The sequence below is a fragment of the Spea bombifrons genome, chromosome 3 (assembly GCF_027358695.1).
Source record: "Spea bombifrons isolate aSpeBom1 chromosome 3, aSpeBom1.2.pri, whole genome shotgun sequence".
Classification (NCBI taxonomy): domain Eukaryota; kingdom Metazoa; phylum Chordata; class Amphibia; order Anura; family Pelobatidae; genus Spea; species Spea bombifrons.
In genome coordinates, this window is record NC_071089.1 from 51,616,469 (window position 1) to 51,637,981 (window position 21,513).

At 37.5% G+C, this 21,513-nt stretch overlaps 1 protein-coding gene across 5 annotated transcripts; it reads right to left on the reverse strand.

The window, feature by feature from the left end:
- Positions 1–2,592: 2,592 nt before the first annotated feature.
- Positions 2,593–20,843, reverse strand: CEP43 (centrosomal protein 43). 5 transcript variants are annotated; one of them, XM_053460764.1, is made up of 19 exons: positions 20,694–20,843; positions 19,260–19,374; positions 18,414–18,467; positions 18,216–18,270; positions 17,606–17,694; positions 14,021–14,155; positions 12,926–12,952; positions 12,320–12,376; positions 12,017–12,087; positions 11,530–11,591; positions 10,162–10,223; positions 8,404–8,487; positions 8,037–8,248; positions 6,652–6,723; positions 5,538–5,650; positions 5,362–5,430; positions 4,211–4,250; positions 3,534–3,627; positions 2,593–2,894 (listed from the first exon to the last, which is right to left on the reverse strand). In XM_053460764.1, exons 2-19 carry the CDS (start codon positions 19,341–19,343, stop codon positions 2,820–2,822), a joined length of 1,455 nt encoding a protein of 484 aa, XP_053316739.1. In that variant the 5' UTR covers positions 19,344–19,374; positions 20,694–20,843; the 3' UTR covers positions 2,593–2,819. The 5 variants fall into 5 exon arrangements, with proteins under 5 accessions (XP_053316739.1, XP_053316743.1, XP_053316738.1 ...); XM_053460768.1 differs by lacking the exon at positions 12,926–12,952; XM_053460763.1 differs by lacking the exon at positions 2,593–2,894 and having other exon boundaries at positions 3,342–3,627.
- Between the last annotated feature and the right edge of the window lie 670 nt (positions 20,844–21,513).

Genomic DNA, 21,513 nt, shown 5'->3' on the forward strand with positions numbered 1-21,513 from the left:
ACCATTTTGGGAGGATCAATTAACCCCTTAAGGACAATGGGTGGTCCCTAAACCCATTCAAAACAATGCATTTTAAGCCCGTACATGTACGGGCTTTGTCATTAAGGGGTTAAAAAACGAATGCAATTTTCTTCACTGATCCCTATTTCAATGAAAGCCATGCAGGTTCAAAAAGCAAGTTTGGCGTGGTGTTTCATATAGAAGCACTTCAGGGCACACGGAGGCTGGGGGGCCTTAATTTCATCATATAAATGGTAATCAAAAAAAAAATAGATATGATCAAGAAAAGCAATCTGTCTATAGTTCACTTTTTCTTGCAAACATTTGTGGGGGGGAGGGGAACAACTCCAGTTACGGGCTTTTATGGTGAGAAAATAAGTGTTGACAACATCTTATAAAAATCTTTTATTTTGTTGAGCATGCAGTGAAAATACATTGGGATCCACACAAAATGGACTTCAATATGTTCAGTTAATACCAAATTTGCATAAAAGTTTTTCAAATGCCTCAATTTGGATCAAATCATTAAACGTGTGACTGTGTATGTAATGTGAAACTGTCATCAATGTTCATTTTATTATCTTATGCTACAAACCAGTACAATGTTTTACTATAATAGACCCCCCCCCCCATATGCATTCGCCATGACAATAGGGCTGGAGAAGACTCTTGCTGTATAAGAGAAACTAACATTTTGTAAAAAATTAACCCCGAGCTAAAAACCCAAACCTGAAGACAGAACCAGAAAAATTACTAAAATGTAGAAATCTATTATAAAATTTACACCCCAAATTAAAACGGGATAACTTGTAATTACATTAGTTAATTTCAATTAATCTTTTAACGGAGAATGCTGCAATCTTAACATACAGTTGAAGTACATTCTTTGATGACCACATAAATGAAATGTTTTTGAAAATCCCTTCATTTTATACATGTTCACTTAAAAATAGATGGTAAAAGGAAACCTGAAAATACAGCTATAGTTAGAACGTTATAAACACACCATTCTTATTTTATACTTGGAGCACCAACGTTTAATGGCACCAGCTGTCTAGTAAGCCCATCGCCAATGGTGTGTTCGTTTGTTTACTCACTCTTCCTTCCAGGTATTTTTTACACTTTCTTCAAAAATATTTGAAATCCGTGAAATAACTTTGGTATGCAGCGACCGAGGCACGTGCGTTTATCCATTTGGTGCTGTAACCTATGTCAGATTTCTACGCGTCCCATATTTTACAGTTATTTGGTCATTGTGCTTTCTGACAGTAGTTGGCTTAGTAGCGTTCTAGGAACACTGCCAACGATCTAGAAATATTTTATAACGCCATGTTGTTGCAGTATTCCGGGCACTGGGCCAAGTCCAATTGCTATACTAACTGCCTACAACTTTTAACTGAGTTAAAAAGGATATTTTCAAACACTTTCAAAATCTGGCAACCGATGATTTCTTTACTAAAAATATAGGTGTGAAAAAAAATAATAATAATAAAATGGTGTTTAATTGAGATGCTATGTCTAATTAAGTAGAGCAGATGCTGCTAAACCCTGCTCCTTAAAGTGTTACAGCTTGTGAGGTTTATAGAACATATGTTGTGGTGGGATTGTGCAAGATGGTATCGAATTCACACTTCATTGCATCGATGCAAATAAGAAAAGTTTTTAGCAGGGCTATTATTTTTGAGGGGCTGCAAACCTAGTCCATTAGCCCACGACAAAATGAAGTATTCTCGAAGACTAAACAAATGTATCTCGGCTATCCACATCTGAAAAACCTTTTATATACTGGTATGACCAGGACACAGAACGCTAAATCCACTACTATGTTGAAACGGCAATTCTGCTAATAAGGAGCAATCACCATGGAAACATACGTACGCAGTAATTTGATTTAGAATTTTTACTTGCGTAGATAACCCATTGTCCTTTATAAGGACAGCTCACAGACAACCAGAACTATTTTTGATAGGATTATAATCTTCCCTAATCCCCCATACCAACAGAGAATCAACATCTAAAAAAAAAAAAAAAAAAAAAAAAAAATCGAATATATACAGAGGTGAAAATGTTGAATAAGTGACAAATTCTTTATTTTACCAAACCAACGTAACCCTACTTTTATTTAAATCAGAAGTTACGAAGGTTCATCACACAGATCCCACCATCTGTGTTTTTTTTAATCTTCCCATTAATCAACAGGGGCAAACAAAGTTGTATTTTGTTTCTCCAAAACGTCTTTTCGTATTTTCTATATTGTACGACGTTTCAAAGTGAAATTAACACTTCAGCACCTATGTGTGAAATACATTAGGTTGACGCACATGGTGATAGTGGGTTCAGTTATAAAATGAGAGGGAATGTTATGTTACATACTACTTGTTATGTCCTGTCTACCCATTGTACAGCGCTACGGAATTTAATGGCGCTATATAAAACAATAAATAATAATAAAACCACATAAAATTATTTCCTAATTAAACTGAGGACATCCGATTCAAGTCTATCACAATTCACATTATGGTGCTTGCCTAACTTGGTTACTAAAACTCTGACTCTAGCAAACTAACGTGAGTAACCTTAATGACAAGTATGTGGGTTTTTTTTTTTTCTTTAATATTAGAATATTTGAATATTAACACAGATCTTTGATCAAACCACATGCAGCCCCCCTCCCAAAAACAAAACAAAAACGGTCTGGATTCCTGAAAGGAAGAAAGGCAGCTAATTTGTAACATCCAAAAAGCTAGTAATGAAAATAGTCGCTTTTTCATGTAGGTTTTGTTATATATTGAAGGGAAAAAAAAATGTTCTTGCAAAGTCTATGAAACCTCTTCCAAGTAATCTGCAACATCACTGGTTTGGGATATAGTGTGATCCACTGTAAGGTCTTCGAGCTGCAATTTAAACAAGGCACAGTTAGATAAACGCCAAGAACCCCAAGGCCATAGAAGGTGGGGGCCATTAACAGTATAGTTAAAATAATATATCTTGTAAACTAAAACAAAGCTGTGTTTAATAAAAAAAAAACTATTTCTTTAAATGATACAGCTTAGCATATGTTTAATTCATTTTAAATCAATAAATATATGTACCTGTAGGTCCCCATTGTGATATTTTAGGTGACCTTCCCTGCATGACATTTAGTCAGTTCTTACTGGCAATGCTATTAATGTTCGTTCCTCCACAGATTTTTATTAGTTAGAAAACAGAATATTGTTGAAAATGAATGAATGTAACAGATTATTACAGAATGCAGAACCGCGGGGTCAGCACTGTAAATATGTGAAATAGGGTGGAGAACAATGCCTTTTTTTTTTTTTTTTTTTTTACTTCTTGCAGTGAAAATCAGTGTAATTATAATAAATACCCACAATAAGTGGCTTCACAAACCGTACAGAAAGACTAAAAATGTTTACGCTTACAGAAGTCACACCCTTCAAGGGTTAATCTTTATATTGCAAAATGTCACTGCCAAAGTCGGATGCCCCTTGTACGATCAGACAGCAATATGCTTGTTCATTAACGCAACCCACCTTGTCACTGCCCATTAGATCATCTACAGATAGATCCTCTTCTTCAATTTCCTCACCAATACTCACTTCGCTTTTGTCCGACCGGTGACTAGTGCTTAAAAGAAAATTAAAGAAACAAAAAAAGGATTGTGACATCTTAACCTTTGGCGGTGAATGAAATATACAGTTAGATAAATCCCCCCCATGTATCAGTAAATAGAAGACAAAACATCTTTTGAAACATTTCACCACCGAAGCAGAGACAAAAAAATTCTTATGAAGAAGATTATATTTTTGTTAAGACGCCATCACTAGTTAACTGATTTTAGAGATAAAATAACTGTTATATATATATTCTAACTATTGTAGAACCAGGTTATTTAATAGTTTAGCTGCCAACCTGTTCCTAATGCTCCTCAAACCTTTTACAGCTGGTAGGATAATTAGGAGAGAGGATGAGAAAGAAAAAAGAAAAGCGTGTAATAAATGCAAAAACATGAATGTTTGGTTTGGAAACGCTTAATTTATATTATTGCACTTTTAAGCATCTAGTTGGCATTCATATGTTTTAATCATTTTCAGCAAAGGATTTTTTTTTTAGCTTTTGAATTTCTATTTGTTATGATATTCTTACATTTATGGGATAAGGAGAATGTACATTAATAAGTATAGCTTCTATTAGAAATATGAAATTGTACCTATTGAAATCGTCAAAATAGTCATCTTCTTTACCAGCTCCTAAAATAAAATGTTAAAAAATTATATACATTGTTAAATCAAAATAACCTGATCAAAAAAACCTGTTCTATATAATGCTTGCATGGAAATGTTTTTTTTTTACATTTTCAATGTGATCGCGCATTGAAGGGGTTAATGCTGCGCACATTTGCTCTCATTTGCTCATGCAGCATAAACTAAATTGTACTTTGGTATAAGAAGTCCCTCTTTTCAGGACTCTGAAGAAAGGTACATTGTGCATGTTATACCTGAGATTTTACAGTAAATCAGACCAAATCAACTACTATTGCCAGATCTATATTAGCAAACAAATTCTACTACAGGACCTATTTTGGAAAAGTTTTATTCATTTTATTAGTAAATCAAGAGAAAACACACACACAATATGAAAAACCACACTTTAATTTAAAGCCTCTTAGCCCTTGTCTACCTTACCTATGTATTACATGCACCTACTTGTAACACTGTATTTCTCCCACTAAATAACTGGTAAACAAGAAGAGGAAACTACTACAGTTTAGTTTACCAATAATCATTGGTGCTAATATGTAAATAAAAATATTTAGCGTGTGTGAGAAAAATGAAATCGGCAACATTTTACAGAAGTCAAATGGTGTACTGGGATGATTGTTACCCAGTCACCTGGTGATGCAATATTGGGGGTTAAAGCATTAAAAATGATTTAGGAACAAAGTTTTTTATCCCCATAGCGACCAATGAGATAGCTCTGTCAGCAGGATGCCAGGGTAATAAGACCCCTTTTCAAGCGGTGGCTTTTTCCCCTAAACCCCCTTTGTATCTTGAAACTTAAAACGTCATGGATATTGAATTAGTTAATTTAAGTGTGATCCTGCCCAAAACGTTGTCCAGATATAGATTTCTTAAAGATATTTTCTTTGTATAGAGGAGAAAAAAAACTTCTAAAATATCTCTATATAGAGACATTTTGTAGAAGAAAAAAAACCTGAATGAATGCACTAAAGATTTTTTCTTTTTATAGAAGAAATTGCAAATTAGACAAACAAGTTGAACCTTTTAATTGACAAAAATCAAACCATCTAATACATTTGGAGATTACTTATAAGAAGCGTATTATTGATAAATGACTTGCCTAGCTCCAGAGTGGCTATTTTGCTGGTTGCTGTGTTAAAGTCCTTCAAAGAGGCAAGGCGGTTCTCTCCTGTAGAGGTCAAAATTAAGAGTGCTCTTTTAGACATGTATTAATAAATATGTGTAGAGCAACATTCCGTATACAGTATATCAACCGAAAGACAGATTCTAACTTACGGTCAGACTGTTTTAGGTCAGGTGCGTCAGAGAGGGAACTTGGCTCCGTCTTGGCCGACGGTGAATTCGAGCGAGCAGAAGGAGTTTCGTCGAATTTGCTTGGTTGCGTTTTCCTGGGGAAAGCGTGAGTGTTAGCGCAAAATATACGAGTTTGGATGCAGCTCACAGCGATAATGGATCTAGAAGCAGCAAACGGCTTGTTAACATTTTATACAGCAGGGCATCCGAGAAACTCTGACAAAACGCAAGCTGTCCTTGGGAAGCAGCTCAGAGACAGAAGTGATAAGATTTCTAGAGGCAGCAACAGCTCGTTTATTATACAGCAGGGGACCTAACAAAATGCAAGCTGTGTTTCATCTTTTCAAAGGCTTCGGTTTTGCTTCGAACACGTCTTCTGCCAAATTACCTAATCGTGTATTTTAAGAAAGCACAGATAATTAGACTAAAAGCATTTTCAATGAACTTGTTTCCTATATTTTGCTTCAATACATTTTTATCTATAAAGCAGAGAAGGAGGTTTTATTAGCGTTAAAAGCAAACAGCGACCCCTCCGTGGTGTAACTGTAGAAGCAGTACGGAACAAAGAGAAAGATGATGCATATACACTGCTCACGCAGAACGGTAAAAGGAATAATTAAAAAAAAAAAAAAAAAAAAGGTTAGCGCTCATTTATTTTGTCAAAGGGCTTAAATATTTAAGTTAAAATGCCTATTTTGCACAAATTAGAGAAGTTATATATAGACTAAAAAAAAATATTGTTTTTCCCCATTCCACAGCATTGAAATGTCTGTGGTGTGTCCGCTACATTTACTTGTATATGGTTCCCTATAATCTTCCCCGTCTCATAACCCCAAACGCCTCTTCAGCACTTTCAATTCCCTTCTTCGCCCTATCACAACTACCCCTTCCACTAACCTCGCGCCCTCTGCCACATACTAACCAAGAATAATGATGAAAACATAAAATTGTAGACATTAGTTTTTTCTATCCAGAATAACCATTTAGTAGTAAATAAGGAGAGCCACAGCCATGCGATTATACAGGAATGGTTCCCAGTACCAAAGTGCAATTATGCTTAAGATCTCTACACATTGCTACGAGCAAAGCAGCTTACAATTTTTGGGATGGACGCCCTTGAGTTTCAGATACAGGGTCACCTGAGTTATAATCACCAGCCGGGGAATGGCTGGTTGTTCCGCAGCATTTCAAAAAAGAGAAATGTAAGGATTATTTTAGGTCATTCTAGTATTACAGAATAATGCTATAATGTAAAAAAATGTTTATTCCAATCTCTTTTAATCTAATTTTGTATTATTTCTTTTTGACGATTGCATTACATACAGCCATAAGTGCAGTCTCTCTTTTTTAATCTCCTTGTTGGAAACGTAATTATTAAATCCTGCCCTGTTTGCAATTGAGAACCAGTGAATTCATTTTTGATATTACATCAACAATAACAATGGACGCCACCATCAAATACGTACAGTTAACAATTACATACTTTGTAGTTATGTATATCATAAAAGAATTTTGGGATTCCGAAAAGGGACAGTTTAACATCCATGACAACTTCACTATAGAAGAATGCATATTAAAGTATTTTGTGAGTTAAATATGCACTCTTCCAAAATAAAAAAAAAATTATAATTTTAAAAAGCTCTTACCATTCAGGTATGCAGCCAGTGTCAGGAAAGTGTTTCCATTGACTCACTGAGCATTGCATGTCTGAATTTACGTTTAACGCACACCTTAACCCCTTCATGACAAAGCCTGTACACGTACAGGCTCGCGATGCATTGTTTTTAATGGGTTTAAGGACAACCCATTGTCCTTAAGGGAAAGGACACTCCAACCATCATATGCACATTAATGCGTATGATAGCTAAGTGGTCCTTTTAAATTTTTGCAATTGCAACTTCTGTGTAAGTCAAGTGCGTTAATTTTATTAATTTTGGTTTTGTATTGGAAGAATGCATATTTCAAGTGTATTTCAATAGGCATTCTTCTACAGTGGGGCTGGCAGTGGCAATAAACTGTTCCCTGGTTGCAAGCCAAAAAACATAACGTGTACTGGGCTTCCACCTAGTGGCTCAGAATGATGGAAAATTCCGCTGCCAGTGTCCAATAAAATCATAAGACTGGTCTAATGCCAAAGTGAAAACGATCTCTCTTATAAATAGAAGGGCATTCAAGCAGCGATGAGAAGATAGAAGGAAGTGGCTGGCTAAGTGAAGATGCAAGTTGTTTTTTATGTTAAATTATGCAGACATGTTTTTACCACGTATTTGTGTTAAAATTTTCAAATTGTGCATTATGAGCCGAGTTGGGTCACTCGTTCCTTTTAGGACTCACTGTGATATAACCACTACCTTATCCGTAGAGGTGGGTGAATCGATGGTGTGACCTGAGCTGTGTCTGCCCGCCAAGTCTAGCCAGGCTTGCCTAATGAGTAAGTAAAGAAACATCCTAGATAATATGTATTCCACTATGCATACTCACCAACCATACGTTTTCTCTGGTTTCGGTATAGGATCATCAAAGAAAGAATCCCCTTCGCCATCATCTTCATCCAGTTCTGGAGTTTTTCGTTCCAAAGACTCAAGGGAAAGTTTGCCAAGTTTGAAGTCTTGTTTTACATCATTCACTTGAGTTGGGTTCTCGTGTTTTTTCTTTGAATCTCTAGAGCTATTTTTTTCACTCGTGCTGTCCGTCTGCCCAGGATACAACAGAAATGGATGTCGTCGTGAGAGGAGAATGGGTTATTAATTCTAAAAATCATATTGCTTTACACAGACACACGTATAATGTAACAAGTTATGCAGCTGCTCACTGCATTGTCCAAGTAGGATAGAAAAGCCTTGATTACCTTGCTCAGTGTGCCCTGAGCACTGCTCTTTCCATCGAGCATTCTCCGTGGGGAGTGTATGATGTCGGGTACATCGTGTGCTACCTGCAAGTAGTACAAAAGAAAAACAGCATTAGAGTTACCACTTACAAAGAAAACACTAAAGTAAAAACATACAATTCATAAGAAAAACAAATTAATGCAAACTTTGTAAGACCTGTCCCTAAATGGAGCTAAAGTACTACGCCTGGTAGTATGTAGTGTCCCGGGCTGGTTTATATATATATATATATATATATATATATATATATATATATATATATATATATATATATATATACACATACCGTGTTTCCCCGATAGTAAGACACCCCCGATTGTAAGACGTATCGGGAGTTTCAGAGGGGTCAGCTAATATAAGCCGTACCCCGAAAGTAAGACATATGTCTTACTTTCGGGGAAACACGGGGGATGTTAAATAAAGTTTTTTTAACTTTATTTAACATGGAGGATGTTAAATAAAGTTGAAAAAAAACCCCCGATGTTTTTATTTAAACCCTGTGCGGCCGCAGACCCCTAAGGCCGGCCCCTTAGAGCAGGGCCGACCTTTGGGGTGTGCGACCGCACAGGGCGCCACACTCCAGGGGGTGCCAACCTGCGGCACCCGGCACCCCTCCAGAGACGGACAGTAATGTCCGCCGCTGGAGGAGCAGGCTCGCAAGGGAGCGGTATCGGAGGTCTTTAACAGACCTCCGGCTCCCTTGAGTGATTTTAAGCCGGGTTCAACCCGGCTTAAAATCACTCAAGGGAGCCGGAGGTCTGTTAATGACCTCCGATACCGCTCCCTTGTGATCTGCGCGGCAACAGCTGTTGTGCGCCGGGGTTTCTTGTCAGATCCCGGCGCACAACACTGAAGCCGCGCCCACCGCTGTCCGTGCCCTCTGACCCGGAAGGAGACAAGAACTGAAGAAGAGGAGCGAAGAGGAGGAAAAGAAGCTGAAAGAAGAAAGGAAAGGTAGGAAAGCATTAAGTGAGAGTGGATTGGTGTATGTGTGTGTGGATTGGTGTATGTGTGTGTGGATTGGTGTATATGTGTGTGTGGATTGGTGTATATGTGTGTGTGGATTGGTGTATATATAAATTCGACAATTTTTTCCCAATATAAGACATACCCCGAAAGTAAGACATAGTGGGGCTTTTAGGGATAAAAAGAAAGTAAGACACTGTCTTACTTTCGGGGAAACACGGTACACACATACATACACACACACACACACACACCCGGATCGTTGGTTTGATCTGCAAACAAGAGAGAGGTCTGTCCCTCTGCGCTCACTCATGAGGTTTGCTAATACGAAACTTCCATAGAGCGGCGATGTTTGTTGGTCAGTGCTGCATGAAACACAGACCGGCATCTACCACCAAAGATGTCAACTTAACTCTAAATCAACATCCAGGTAGCTCACATATCGCACACAATTCAGAGCTGACTGTCAAGAGGTTTAAAGTGAGAGAGAAAAGAAAAAAAAAAAAAAAGGTTTACAACAAAACGTGTGCAAACATCATAAGTAATGCGATCAACGTTTAGCCTACGCTATTAAAGCTTTCTTTCTGCTTTATGTTTCTTTTTCAGACGGTGTCTCAACCTATGTGCATTCTTAATGCTATTTGTTTAATTCACATAATCTATATTTATTTAACCCTGCATAATCCTTTGCAGATTATTACCCAGCAGAAAACATGAAAACCTGAAGAACCACGTTTCCGAGACATACTTACAACGCTTCTACATTGAATAAACAAGCGCTTGTACATTCCAATGAATTCGCGGAAGTCAATTCCTATGGCAATGACAAATAAATGCTTAATTAGGACACGTTGAATCTTTATATTTTAAAAAAGAAGAAAAGGTCTGTTAACACAGAAAAAAAATGCAAAGTTGCCAATGTCCATCCTTTAAATCAAAAGAATGTTAATATCAAAATTATCACGTGATAATAGTAAAAACACATTTTTTTTCCTCATATTTGCCACACCACATAAAAAAAAAGGAACTAAAACTGAACATTTTTCTTAAAAGCCTCCACTTGTAAATGTAATCATATCAACACGCTTTCTTTCTAAAGAATCTTCAGAGAAAGCATCACTGGTAAAGGAGAAAGCCTAGCGTATGCTGTTTAAGAAACATCTGGTGTGTACGGTTCATTTTCGGGAGCCTTCCACTCTAGAAAAGGGACTTTCCACGAGAACTTTCAGAAATTGTACAAAGAGGAACCTGAAAAGTCACCATTTATAACATACTTCGTTATTCAGTTACCACTAGAAACACTGCTGCTGAATACCCACACTCTCAGTTAATCAGTTATCACTTTAAAATTCTAGGACCACCTAATACAAATGTTTTTACTGCTATATATTAGCCATATTTTTGTGTTCTGTCCCTGTCGCCCTGAGCACTGTATTCCAATCGTGCCAACAGATCAAGTATTACATTTCAATACAGTCGCAACGGCCAAACGCCTGATCTCTTATACACAGGCACCACTGGAAACAGTCAAATTCCCCCTCTCACACCCACACAATGGCCGAATACTACTATAATAATGTCATCATGGCATCATAAGGGGTACCAGCTGGTTACAAGTGAACCCTGATGTCTATTAAGACCCTAAAAGGATTTTTAGGTAAAAAAAAAATAATCATATATATATATATATATAAAGAGACTGAAACGTTGACTTGGAATATGGAGTTCCGTGAAATTATCTAAAAACAAGACCCATGAGTGCCAGCAACTTCTTTTGGAATATATATATATATATAGATATAATGGATGTGTATCTATTGGACTGTACATTTGCCATTAAATAAATGAAGGTTGAATATATGGGGGGGGCAAAAATGCTGGATATGGAAAGGTTACAGTATACTTGAAGGGACAATAAATCTAATTGGAACTATGTAACTTTTTAGAAATGTGATCATATTGATGATATAACTTGGGGTTTCTAGTGCGTCACAAACTCATCCACTTAGATGCCAAAAGCCGGAAATGTATTATGAATAATAAGAAACACATTGTCTTCATATCCTGTATGAAGAAAACTTTTTTTTAAAAAAATCAACAGTTAAATTAGGTAGACCTACCATTATTTAAGTCTTTATCAGCAGCTTTGAACTCATCAGTAACATATCTCTCCAGCATATTTCTGCAAAAAAAAAAAAAGGTTGCATTTCCCCTTATTAGTACACACTATTTAAAAACCATAAAATGTGGCTAAAAGAGAGAGACATTCATACAAAAATCACATACATTTTTGCTTGTTTGTTGTAATGTGACAATTTATATAAACAACATAATCATGTGGAATACACGAATCTCTAGTGTATTCATTGGCTTTTATTATGCAGCACCGACTAATCAGGAGATTCTATTTCTTCTACTCATTCATCACATTATAACTCCAACAATGCTTTGAGTTGCTATAAAACATATGTGCTTTTACTTCCAGATACTAGTTTTTTTTTTTTTCTTCTGACATTTTCTCAATTTAAAACAAAACATTCCGTAATTCCTTAATAGAGTTTAAAACCTCAGTGCAATTATGTGTCATTTGCAAAAAGAATTTCTTACCTATGAAAATGGGGGAAAAGATCAATAAAAAGGGTCCGTAGCTCATTTTTGCTAATTTCTCCATTTCTATCCTGAAAAGACAAAAAACAAAAAAAAAACCTATACTGAAATGTACAGTGATTTACCTATTATTTAGGCAGAATTTACTAAACGTGATCTTGCAGGATCTTGTTATAGTTTCTCTCGCAGAAGAATTTCTGGGCAACCACGCAGGGAACCTGAACGGCACCCGTTGCATTACAGTACTTGAACATAAAAGCAATGGAGTATCTAACCTGTGCACACGCGACATAAATAACAAACCTTATCGTAAAACTCAAACTTCTTCTGAGCTTCTGCTATTTGCTTTGGTGATAACTCCTAAAGAAGAAGAAGAAAAAAAAGGAGCCAGTGATAAAGACCGTGTAAAGAGGCAGATATTACACGACATGAATGAGATTCATACAGGGATCGACAAAACTGGATATAAACGCTTGAACAGGGCTACATGCATGAAGAAAGAAAACAAAAACAAAATTATGTTTGTATTATAAGAAATCCAGCACAAAATTGTGTACAAGGGCAATCACGGTACATAGGAATCTCACGGACTGGAAACTCCATTGTTCATATAGGTTTTCTTCTAAAAAAGGTGCTTGATTTATATTTATCTCTTAGGTATAATCATCTATAAAGCATGGCCACCAGTGTTTCCTTCCAGCCATTAGATTGATACACGCTTTTGCAGGATATTTATTTATTTAAAGAAAACTCACATTAGTTTGCATTAGACTGAAGCCCTTATACACGCATTTGTGACACAAAAAAAAAACAAAAAAAAAAAAAAAAAGAAGAAGAAGAAGGTTTAGGATAATTTGGTACTTAGTAAAATGGAAATGAATGGAGAAAACATAGAAGAGACCCATATACCTTAGGAAGAGAGATAAGTTTATCACCCTGTTAACGAAAGAAATCAAAAGAAAAATTAAACCAACCACACATAGTGAATTTATGCATAATTTAAAAAAAAACAATAGTTTAGGCAACATCCGTACCAAATTGAGCAGAATATGTGCTTACCAACATTTATACCTGATATTAAAGTGTAGAACGTGGTTGTAAGTCAGCGACAGAGGGCCTACTTTAACACCTACTTTACTATAAGTATTTATCGGCGTAATAAAAACACGCTCTTTAAAAGATACATGGCTATATATTGCATTATTTACCTAAACGGCACAGAAATTGTGAAATCTTTAAGATGATTAATCATACATGGAACCCTTTGGGTGTTTAAGTCTGGTACCTTATGCTGCGTACCAGTGAGTAGTATAACAAAGACATAACAGGTCTGTCTAGGCATAAAAAGAGGGGACAGAACATACACATGGCTTACGTAAAACATTTTCAAACATTGCACACTATTTTAAAAGCAGTTTTAAAGTAATACATGTACTAAAAATACAATGGGAAGTCCTCTTCCAATAAAGTTTGGCAGTTACACCCACTCACACTTCCCAATTCATAATGAAGGGCTAACACTAGCATGTTTCTCCATTGAGATCAGTGAGACAAACTGAATAGTGAAATGTGAGAGTGGAAACCACAACTCTCCCTTTAGTCAGCGACTGCTCCCTCTCAGATGTTTCCTGTCCACCACCGTCCCCTGCTATTCGTACCCTTTTTGCACTTGCTCTTGTTCAATTTTACCTCTTTAAATGCATTGTGAGCCTGCACATGTACGGGCTTTGTCCTTAAGGGGTTAATATGTGTCATACACTCAGGCAATCACCACTGGCATTGAGCTAAGCCAGGCATGGGTTGTGCATGATGAACGTAGTATATAAATACCTAATCTAAGCGCTCAAAAGAAATGTGTAAAACATAGCAGCATCGACCGTAATTCTGCTCACTTAGGTAACGGAAACAGTGAAGGTGCAATTAATGGAACTACTTAAATATTAGCATGAATCCCTCCACCACATAAAGTAACGCATTATAAAACACAAAATATTTTGTACTTACTTCACCACTAATAATCTTGTCTTTTTGATGCCATTTTTTGACCAGTTCAAGTACTAACGGGCTACTTTTAGTACCTTCTGATTCTATAATCCCAAGGTCTTTGGCTAAATAACTTCGCTCATCTGTTGCATTTCCCTGAGGAAGGAAGAAAACATTCTCAAAATAAACACCGATTCAGGACACCTAGAAATTGTCACACAAAATGTTTGTTTTATTTCATTTTTGTAATGTATGGCTCCACAGATGCTTAAAGGGACAGTCTCCTGACAGCCCCTCTAAAGAATGCATATGAATGTACTTTAACAGATTCTTTCAACAAGTATATTCCTCCATGGTCCAAAAAGTCTTGCCTCTGATTGGCTGCTTCACACAGCCAATCAGTAGCAGGAAAGTGCTTCCATTCACTTGCACAAGGGTCTGAACAAACCCCTGCATTAAAGCGTCGATGGCAGGAGCAGCAACTACACATAGGCAAGGCATGAGAATAATTTATTTTTTTACTTTTTACAGCATGACAGCTATTGCTTAGGATAACCATATTGTTAATATTTATGTTAACAATTGTAGTATTCACAGATTTATTGGTCACTTATATACAGCCCAAATATACCGTATTTGCTCGATTATAAGACGACCCTGATTATAAGACGACCCCCCAAAATCTGAATATTAACTTATGAAAAAAAGAAAAAGCCTGAATATAAGACGACCCTGTAGGAAAAAAGTTTTACCAGTAAATGTTAGTTCATGTAAACTATGTGAACAACTGTTTGTTAATAAAAGCTATGATTGAGAAAAATATTTTGTTTTTATTTCCTTTTTTTTTTTCAACCTGCCCCCCCAGTTATGCACATCTGCCCCCAGGCTTGCCACTCTGCCCCAGAAATGCCTTATACCCCATATATGCCACTGTGCCCCATGATATGCCTTTTAACCCTCTAAATGCCACTGTGCCCCATGATACGCCCTTTAACCCTCTATATGCCACTGTGCCCCATGATATGCCTTTTGACCCCCTATGTGCCACTCTGCCTCCAGAAATACCTTATACCCCTATATGCCACCCTGGCATTTAGGGTGTTAAAAGGCATATTATGGGGGAGAGTGGCATATAGGGAGGTAAAAGGCATTTCAGGAGGCAGAGTGGCATTAAAGGGGTTAAAAGGCATTTCACAGAGCACTCTGCCTCCAGAAATGCCTTACACACCCCCATTTAACACTCTATCCCCCTCCCTCCTCCAAACTTACCGGTGCTTCTGAGTTGGGGGGGCGCATACCACAGGAGGATCCAGGTCCCCTGCATCTGAGCCCCCAGTGCTTAGTCCGGGCAGCATGTAGAGCTCCACGCGAATCGCGTAGAGCTCTACACGCTGCCCGGACTAAGCACCGGGGACTCAGAAGCACCGGTAAGTTGGAGGGGGGGAGGGCATAACACAGGAGGATGCAGGTCCCCTGCATCCTCCTGTGTTATGCTCCCCCTCCAACTTACCGGTGCTTCTGAGTCTCCAGTGCTTACTCCGGGCAGCGTGTAGAGCTCTACGCGATTGTATCGTGTAGAGCTCTACGCGATTGTATCGTGTAGAGCTCTACGCGATTATATCGCGTAGAGCTCCACACGCAGCCCGGACTAAGCACCGGGGACTCAGAAGCACCGGTAAGTTTGGGGGGGGGGTTAACACAGGAGGATCCAGGTCCCCTGCATCGCTGCGGGGGATCTGGATCTTAGTCTCATAATCAGACCTATTTGAGGTCTGATTATAAGACGACCCTGATTATAAGACGAGGGGTATTTTTCAGAGCATTTGCTCTGGAAAAAACCTCGTCTTATAATCGAGCAAATACGGTAATTTACTTGATTGGACTATCTTATACAAATAAACAAATAAAACTCTGCCCTAAAAGGACCAATACCTCTTTTGGATGGATGGATACAACACACACATGTATATCGTTTCCTCCAAAGTAGTGAAAAAATTCAAATTACCGTATTTGCTCGATTATAAGACGACCCTGATTATAAGACGACCCCCCAAAATCTGAATATTAACTTAGGAAAAAAAGAAAAAGCCTGAATATAAGACGACCCTAAAGGAAAAAAGTTTTACCAGTAAATGTTAATTCATGTAAACTATTTTTTTTAATAAAAGCTATGATTGAGAAAAATATTTTTTTTTTGTTTTTATTTCTTTTATATTTTCTATTGTATTTTCCAACCTGTCCCCCAGTTACGCACATCTGCCCCCAGGCTTGCCACACCAATATGGCACTGTGGCCCATGATATGCCTTTTAACCCTCTATATGCCACTGTGCCCCATGGTATGCCTTTTGACCCCCTATGTGCCACTCTGCCTCCAGAAATGCCTTATACCCCTATATCCCATTCTGGCATTTAGGGGGTTAAAATGCATATTATGGGGCAGAGTGGCATATAGGGAGGTATAAGGCATTCCAGGAGGCAGAGTGGCATTAAGGGAGTTAAAAGGCATTATATAGAGCACTCTGCCTCCAGAAATGCCTTATACCCCTATATGCCACTCTGGCATTTAGGGGGTTAAAAGGCATATTATGGGGCAGAGTGGCATATAGGGAGGTATAAGGCATTTCAGGAGGCAGAGTGCACTATTAAATGCCCCCTTAACGCCACTCTGCCTCCTGAAATGCCTTATACCTCCCTATATGCCACTCTGCCCCATAATATGCCTTTTAACCCCCTAAGTGCCAGAGTGGCATATAGGGGTGTAAGGCATTCCAGAAATGCCCTACACACACACACACACACACACTTACTTACTTACCGGTGCTTCCAATTTCCTGGTGTATTGCCGGGGCAGCGGGTTGACGTCTCATTCCGCGGCAGCCGGAAGGAGGTGGAGTTGGCAGCGGGGGTTTGTATGCGTCCGTCGCAAATACCTTCCCCGGCTGTCAGAGATCAGGAACTCTGGAACAATGATCTCTGACAGTCGGGGAAGGTATTTGCGACGGACGCATACAAACCCCCGCTGCCAACTTCACCTCCGGAAGCACCGGTAAGTGTGTGTGTGTGGGGGGGGGCGACGACAGGAGGATCCAGGTCCCCTGCAGCGGTGCGGGGGATCTGGATCTTAGTCTCCTAATCAGACCTATTTGAGGTCTGATTATAAGACGACCCCGATTATAAGACGAGGGGTATTTTTCAGAGCATTTGCTCTGAAAAAAACCTCGTCTTATAATCGAGCAAATACGGTAATACCAGAATGCCAGCAGAAAGAGTAGGATAGAATACGCTATACTGATAAAATGATATATAGGCTACAAGACTTTTTAGCAAAGATCAATTTAATATAGAATAAAAGCTTGTTGGCCCAGTGAGAAATCATATTGCCATGTCTAAGTCAGGAAGGAATCAAACATCCCTTTTTTAGACACAACAAGGAATAGATACGGGACGGTTACATTTCATCTTTACATCTCCAGCAAAGTATAGGTGAAAACGTACCCTCCATTTAAGTGACAACATATGATGTGGTATGTTCTAAAAGGACAATGGTTCGGTTTGTATATACATTTACCAAGGTAACAGAACATTTGGGTAATAAACAACTCACCAGGCATGCTTCAGGTTGAAATACTGCCAATGTAAAGTCAAGATTGAAAAACTGGAGGAATTCAGTGAAAAGGCTTGTTACCAAACGACCTAAAAATGCAGTAACTCATATTAGAAACTGTTCAGCAGCAAGAGAGTAACACAGTAATGCCGCAAGCTAACATCACATACTAACGGTGGCAAAAGTGGAATGTGCTTACAATGATGTAGAAGAATAAAAATTAGGAAAGATTACAAAAGCAGCTGAAATTTACCAAAGAACATGCCAGGAACCAGATGGGGCTCTCAAGTCTCCTATTGGTATTCAAACATGCTGTTCTTTATATAAATGCACGGAAAGCCTATTTTATCATTTTCACCAATCGCTTCCCCGAGACACAATAAAAAGCTCACTGTCAAGGAGAGTGAAGGAACAAGACAACTTTAACTAAAGGAGATTAATAGATTCATAAAGCGTAACTGTTGCAAGCAGTAGGAAAACCATGTTGAGAACAGAACTTACAAGGAGCTTTTGGTGCATAAGAATTTATATTTTGCTTATAGACCATACAATAATGACAGTAATATTAATGAAAATAAAAAGGAGAAAATAGAGGAAAAGACCAGTTTACCATCTCTTGTATTAAGGAATCTCTTCAAACTTTCATTAACAAGTGGTGTCTTGTTCTGACGGACAAAAACAAAAGAATGAAAGCAATCAATTTCCACTTAAACAACTTCTGCAAAGAAATATTTAAAAACAACGGCATTGAAAACCAAACAGAACTAAATGTCTACATGTAGACAGCCCACGCAAACACTCCACTTACCTCCACTTTCTCTTGTTCTTCCAAGGCTAAAAACACAGATGCTCTCAATTCTGCCTAAAATAAAAACAGAAACCGAACTTGAACAATGAAATCTTACAGTAAAAAAGCCAACCTGGAAAGATAGCTTTTACCCAGCATGCAGCTGTGACACACAAACACCTAAGGTCTAGACATGAAGAAAAAAAAAAAAACAGGTTTATTTTTCCGGAAGAAATGGAAATTTTCAGTAAAACTGGGGGGGGTAGAGTGGAGTAGTTTTACAAAGTTTAAAATTATTTTTATTTGGAAATAAATTCAAAATAAATGAAGAAACCATCAGCCTCCTACATGATTGGTGATCGCTCTCCAATCAGATCTGCACCTTAGCACCAATTGCAAATGGAAAAGTTAAGTAACTGGTATTATTTGTACCGGTCAGATGTGGACACATCTTTCATAAAAGTCTTCATGTTATATAGTTTGAATGCCATAAAAATACTATTTATCATTGTAAAAGAAGATATTCCACATTACATTTTGTTTAAATTTTTCCAGCCCCCCCCCCACGAAAAAAAAATGGTTTTGGAAAAAAAACCTGATTTTTCCACCAATTTTTTTGGTTTCTTTTCCAGATCTTTCCATCTCTAATAAGGTCATGATTACAGAGGGTCTTTGAAAGACTATGCAATCACAATGTAATCACCTGCTGGCAAGCAAGGGAGGAGAGAACTGGACAGTGCTACAGAATATGCTGCTGTCATATAAAGAAATGTTGTCAATGCAGTGACATGGTGTAGGGGCGCTAAAGTGTAGGATCCTTGTAACGGACAAGCTTTGACAGATTTGGTTTCATTTATTGGTTTTTACCTTGATTTTGTTGAGCACACCATTGTTTTCAAGTGTTTGTATCAGTAGATCCCTTAACTCTGTGTCTTCATCTACTGCAGACATTGTTTTCCACCACCAAAGCAAACAGAAAGCGCTGTAAAAAAAAATAATAAAAAAAAATGATATAACAAAAGTAACACAACTTTCAAAATACACAAGATCACAAATGATGCAAGAAAATATGTAAATTCAACTGTAAAGCTTTGCTAAAGAAGCCAGAGAAACAACTAGAATGCGTTTCAGGTCACTCGGAATACGAGCTGTTGAGAAACAAGACGACCCAGTTGTTATAGACAGTCCACTGAAGCTGTAAGGAAAGAATACCCCAGGGGTATCCAGGTTTATTGTTGCTTTGTTTAGCGGGTATCAAAATGACACTCACCACAGATTATGGCAATGTATGATTTTTCACTTGTTGATTATTTTCAACTAAAAAAAAAAAAAAAAAAACAAAGAAAAAAAACAAAACAAACTTTTGACTCCATTACATTTATTCAAGCTATTTTTCCTATACATATAGGTCAAGTGGCAATAACCATAGCAGCATTTCATTGAAGCTGTTGCCCTGGTGATAACCGATAGTTCGCCATTAGCCCATATGCACTCATGAGCTTGCAGTGTTATGTCATTCTTGGTCAGCAAAGCAGAACTTCTTAGAAGATCCATAAAGCATAGCTCAAACATATAGTCATGGTATGAAAATAGGTAAATTACATATATATATATATATATATATATATATATACACACACCCACACATGCCTTTAAGATGGTACCCATACCTATTGTACCCTTGTGAGCTTAGAGATAGATATATATATATATATATATATATATATATATATATATATATATATAATATACTTTGGTATAATAGGATGTATTGCGTAATATTTTAACACAATGGGCTGTTTTATAGAAAGTAATGCAAATTCAGAATTTAGTTAGCTTCCCACAGATTTCGTTGGGAAAAGGAGAAATTGCACAAATTATGCATCTTTTGTAAAAAGTCTGGGTCAAAAAGTTCAAAGCACAACAAGACAAGACCAGACAACAAGCAGATGTGACATGATACCACATCAGTTCATTTTAAGGTTGTTAATTACACTATTGTGTATTATTTAAAGCAAGGTTAATAGAAAATATGAAGCAAATGGCCAGGTACTGAAACTCTTTCTGGTTTGGGTGATTTCTACAACACTATGACGTGATGTGTCCAAGAATAGTTCGTCATCCCCTGCAGACCATAGTAAATGCAGCCACAATGACAAAATAGCGAGCCAATGGAAAAAGTTACCTCATTACTGCTACACTTCGACAACAGTTAGAAGGTAAATAAACCCCGAGCATGTATAAACGAACAACAAATAATTGAAGCTTACTAGTACTTATCGATGACTTATCTAAACTTACTGTATATGACACAAAGTCTGCAGTTATGAAGCCCAGCCGTTGCGTCGGCCCGAAATAAACCTGGGTACTATTAATACAGCCAATAGATTATAAGAACATCCCGGCAACTGCTCAAGTCTTCAGCGAAAAGCAGTCGATCACGTTCTACGTCACGTCTAGCCACGTGATTTGCCTCTGTCCTAACAACCTCCGCTTCCGCTTGTCAGTATCGTAGCAACAACAGCCGCCACTGCTTCGTTTAGGAGACTTGACAGTTTGCTTGCTCATTTCCATATAGGAAGTGAAGCAGTGTTACCATGGAGAAGTATTAATAGGAGGACAATAGCAGGATGGGGGTCTTAACGGCCTGGTATCCAGGGAATATATGTATATAATATATTATTTTGCTTTTCAGTCTTAGACTTATTTATACAAGTTCTACAGCCTTAAAGTTACAATAATGTGTATAAAATCTAAAATATGCTATAAATAAATTATGTAAATAAACTACATTTTTCTTCTACGTTTCTTGGTTACATAAATAACTACCTAGAGATCACATTAGAATTCTAGGTAAAACACACCTCTAACCACATCCCTTTAAAAAAAAAAAAAGATGGCCCTCCTTGACCATTTGAAATGCCAGGAGGTATTCACTTGATTGTCCCATCGTTTGCAGTTGTGGCACAGAAAAAACAACGGCAAATTTCATGAAAACCTATTATTAAAAAAATATATATTTTATCTGTAACTTCAACTATTATAATAGTATGTGTATGTGTTTACACAATGAAACGGAAACAAGGGTGAAAATACAAAATATTACAGTTTAACCCCTGCA

Bases quoted from the DNA above. Each gene is read 5' to 3' on its own strand.
- CEP43 (XM_053460763.1), bottom strand. From the start codon at position 19,343: ATGTCTGCAGTAGATGAAGACACAGAGTTAAGGGATCTACTGATACAA. The intron at 10,224-11,529 runs GTAGGTCTACCT...TCATTGCCATAG, and splicing joins TGATAAAGACTTAAATAATG to GAATTGACTTCCGCGAATTC. The intron at 6,724-8,036 runs GTGAGTATGCAT...CGGAACAACCAG, and splicing joins CCAGAGAAAACGTATGGTTG to CCATTCCCCGGCTGGTGATT.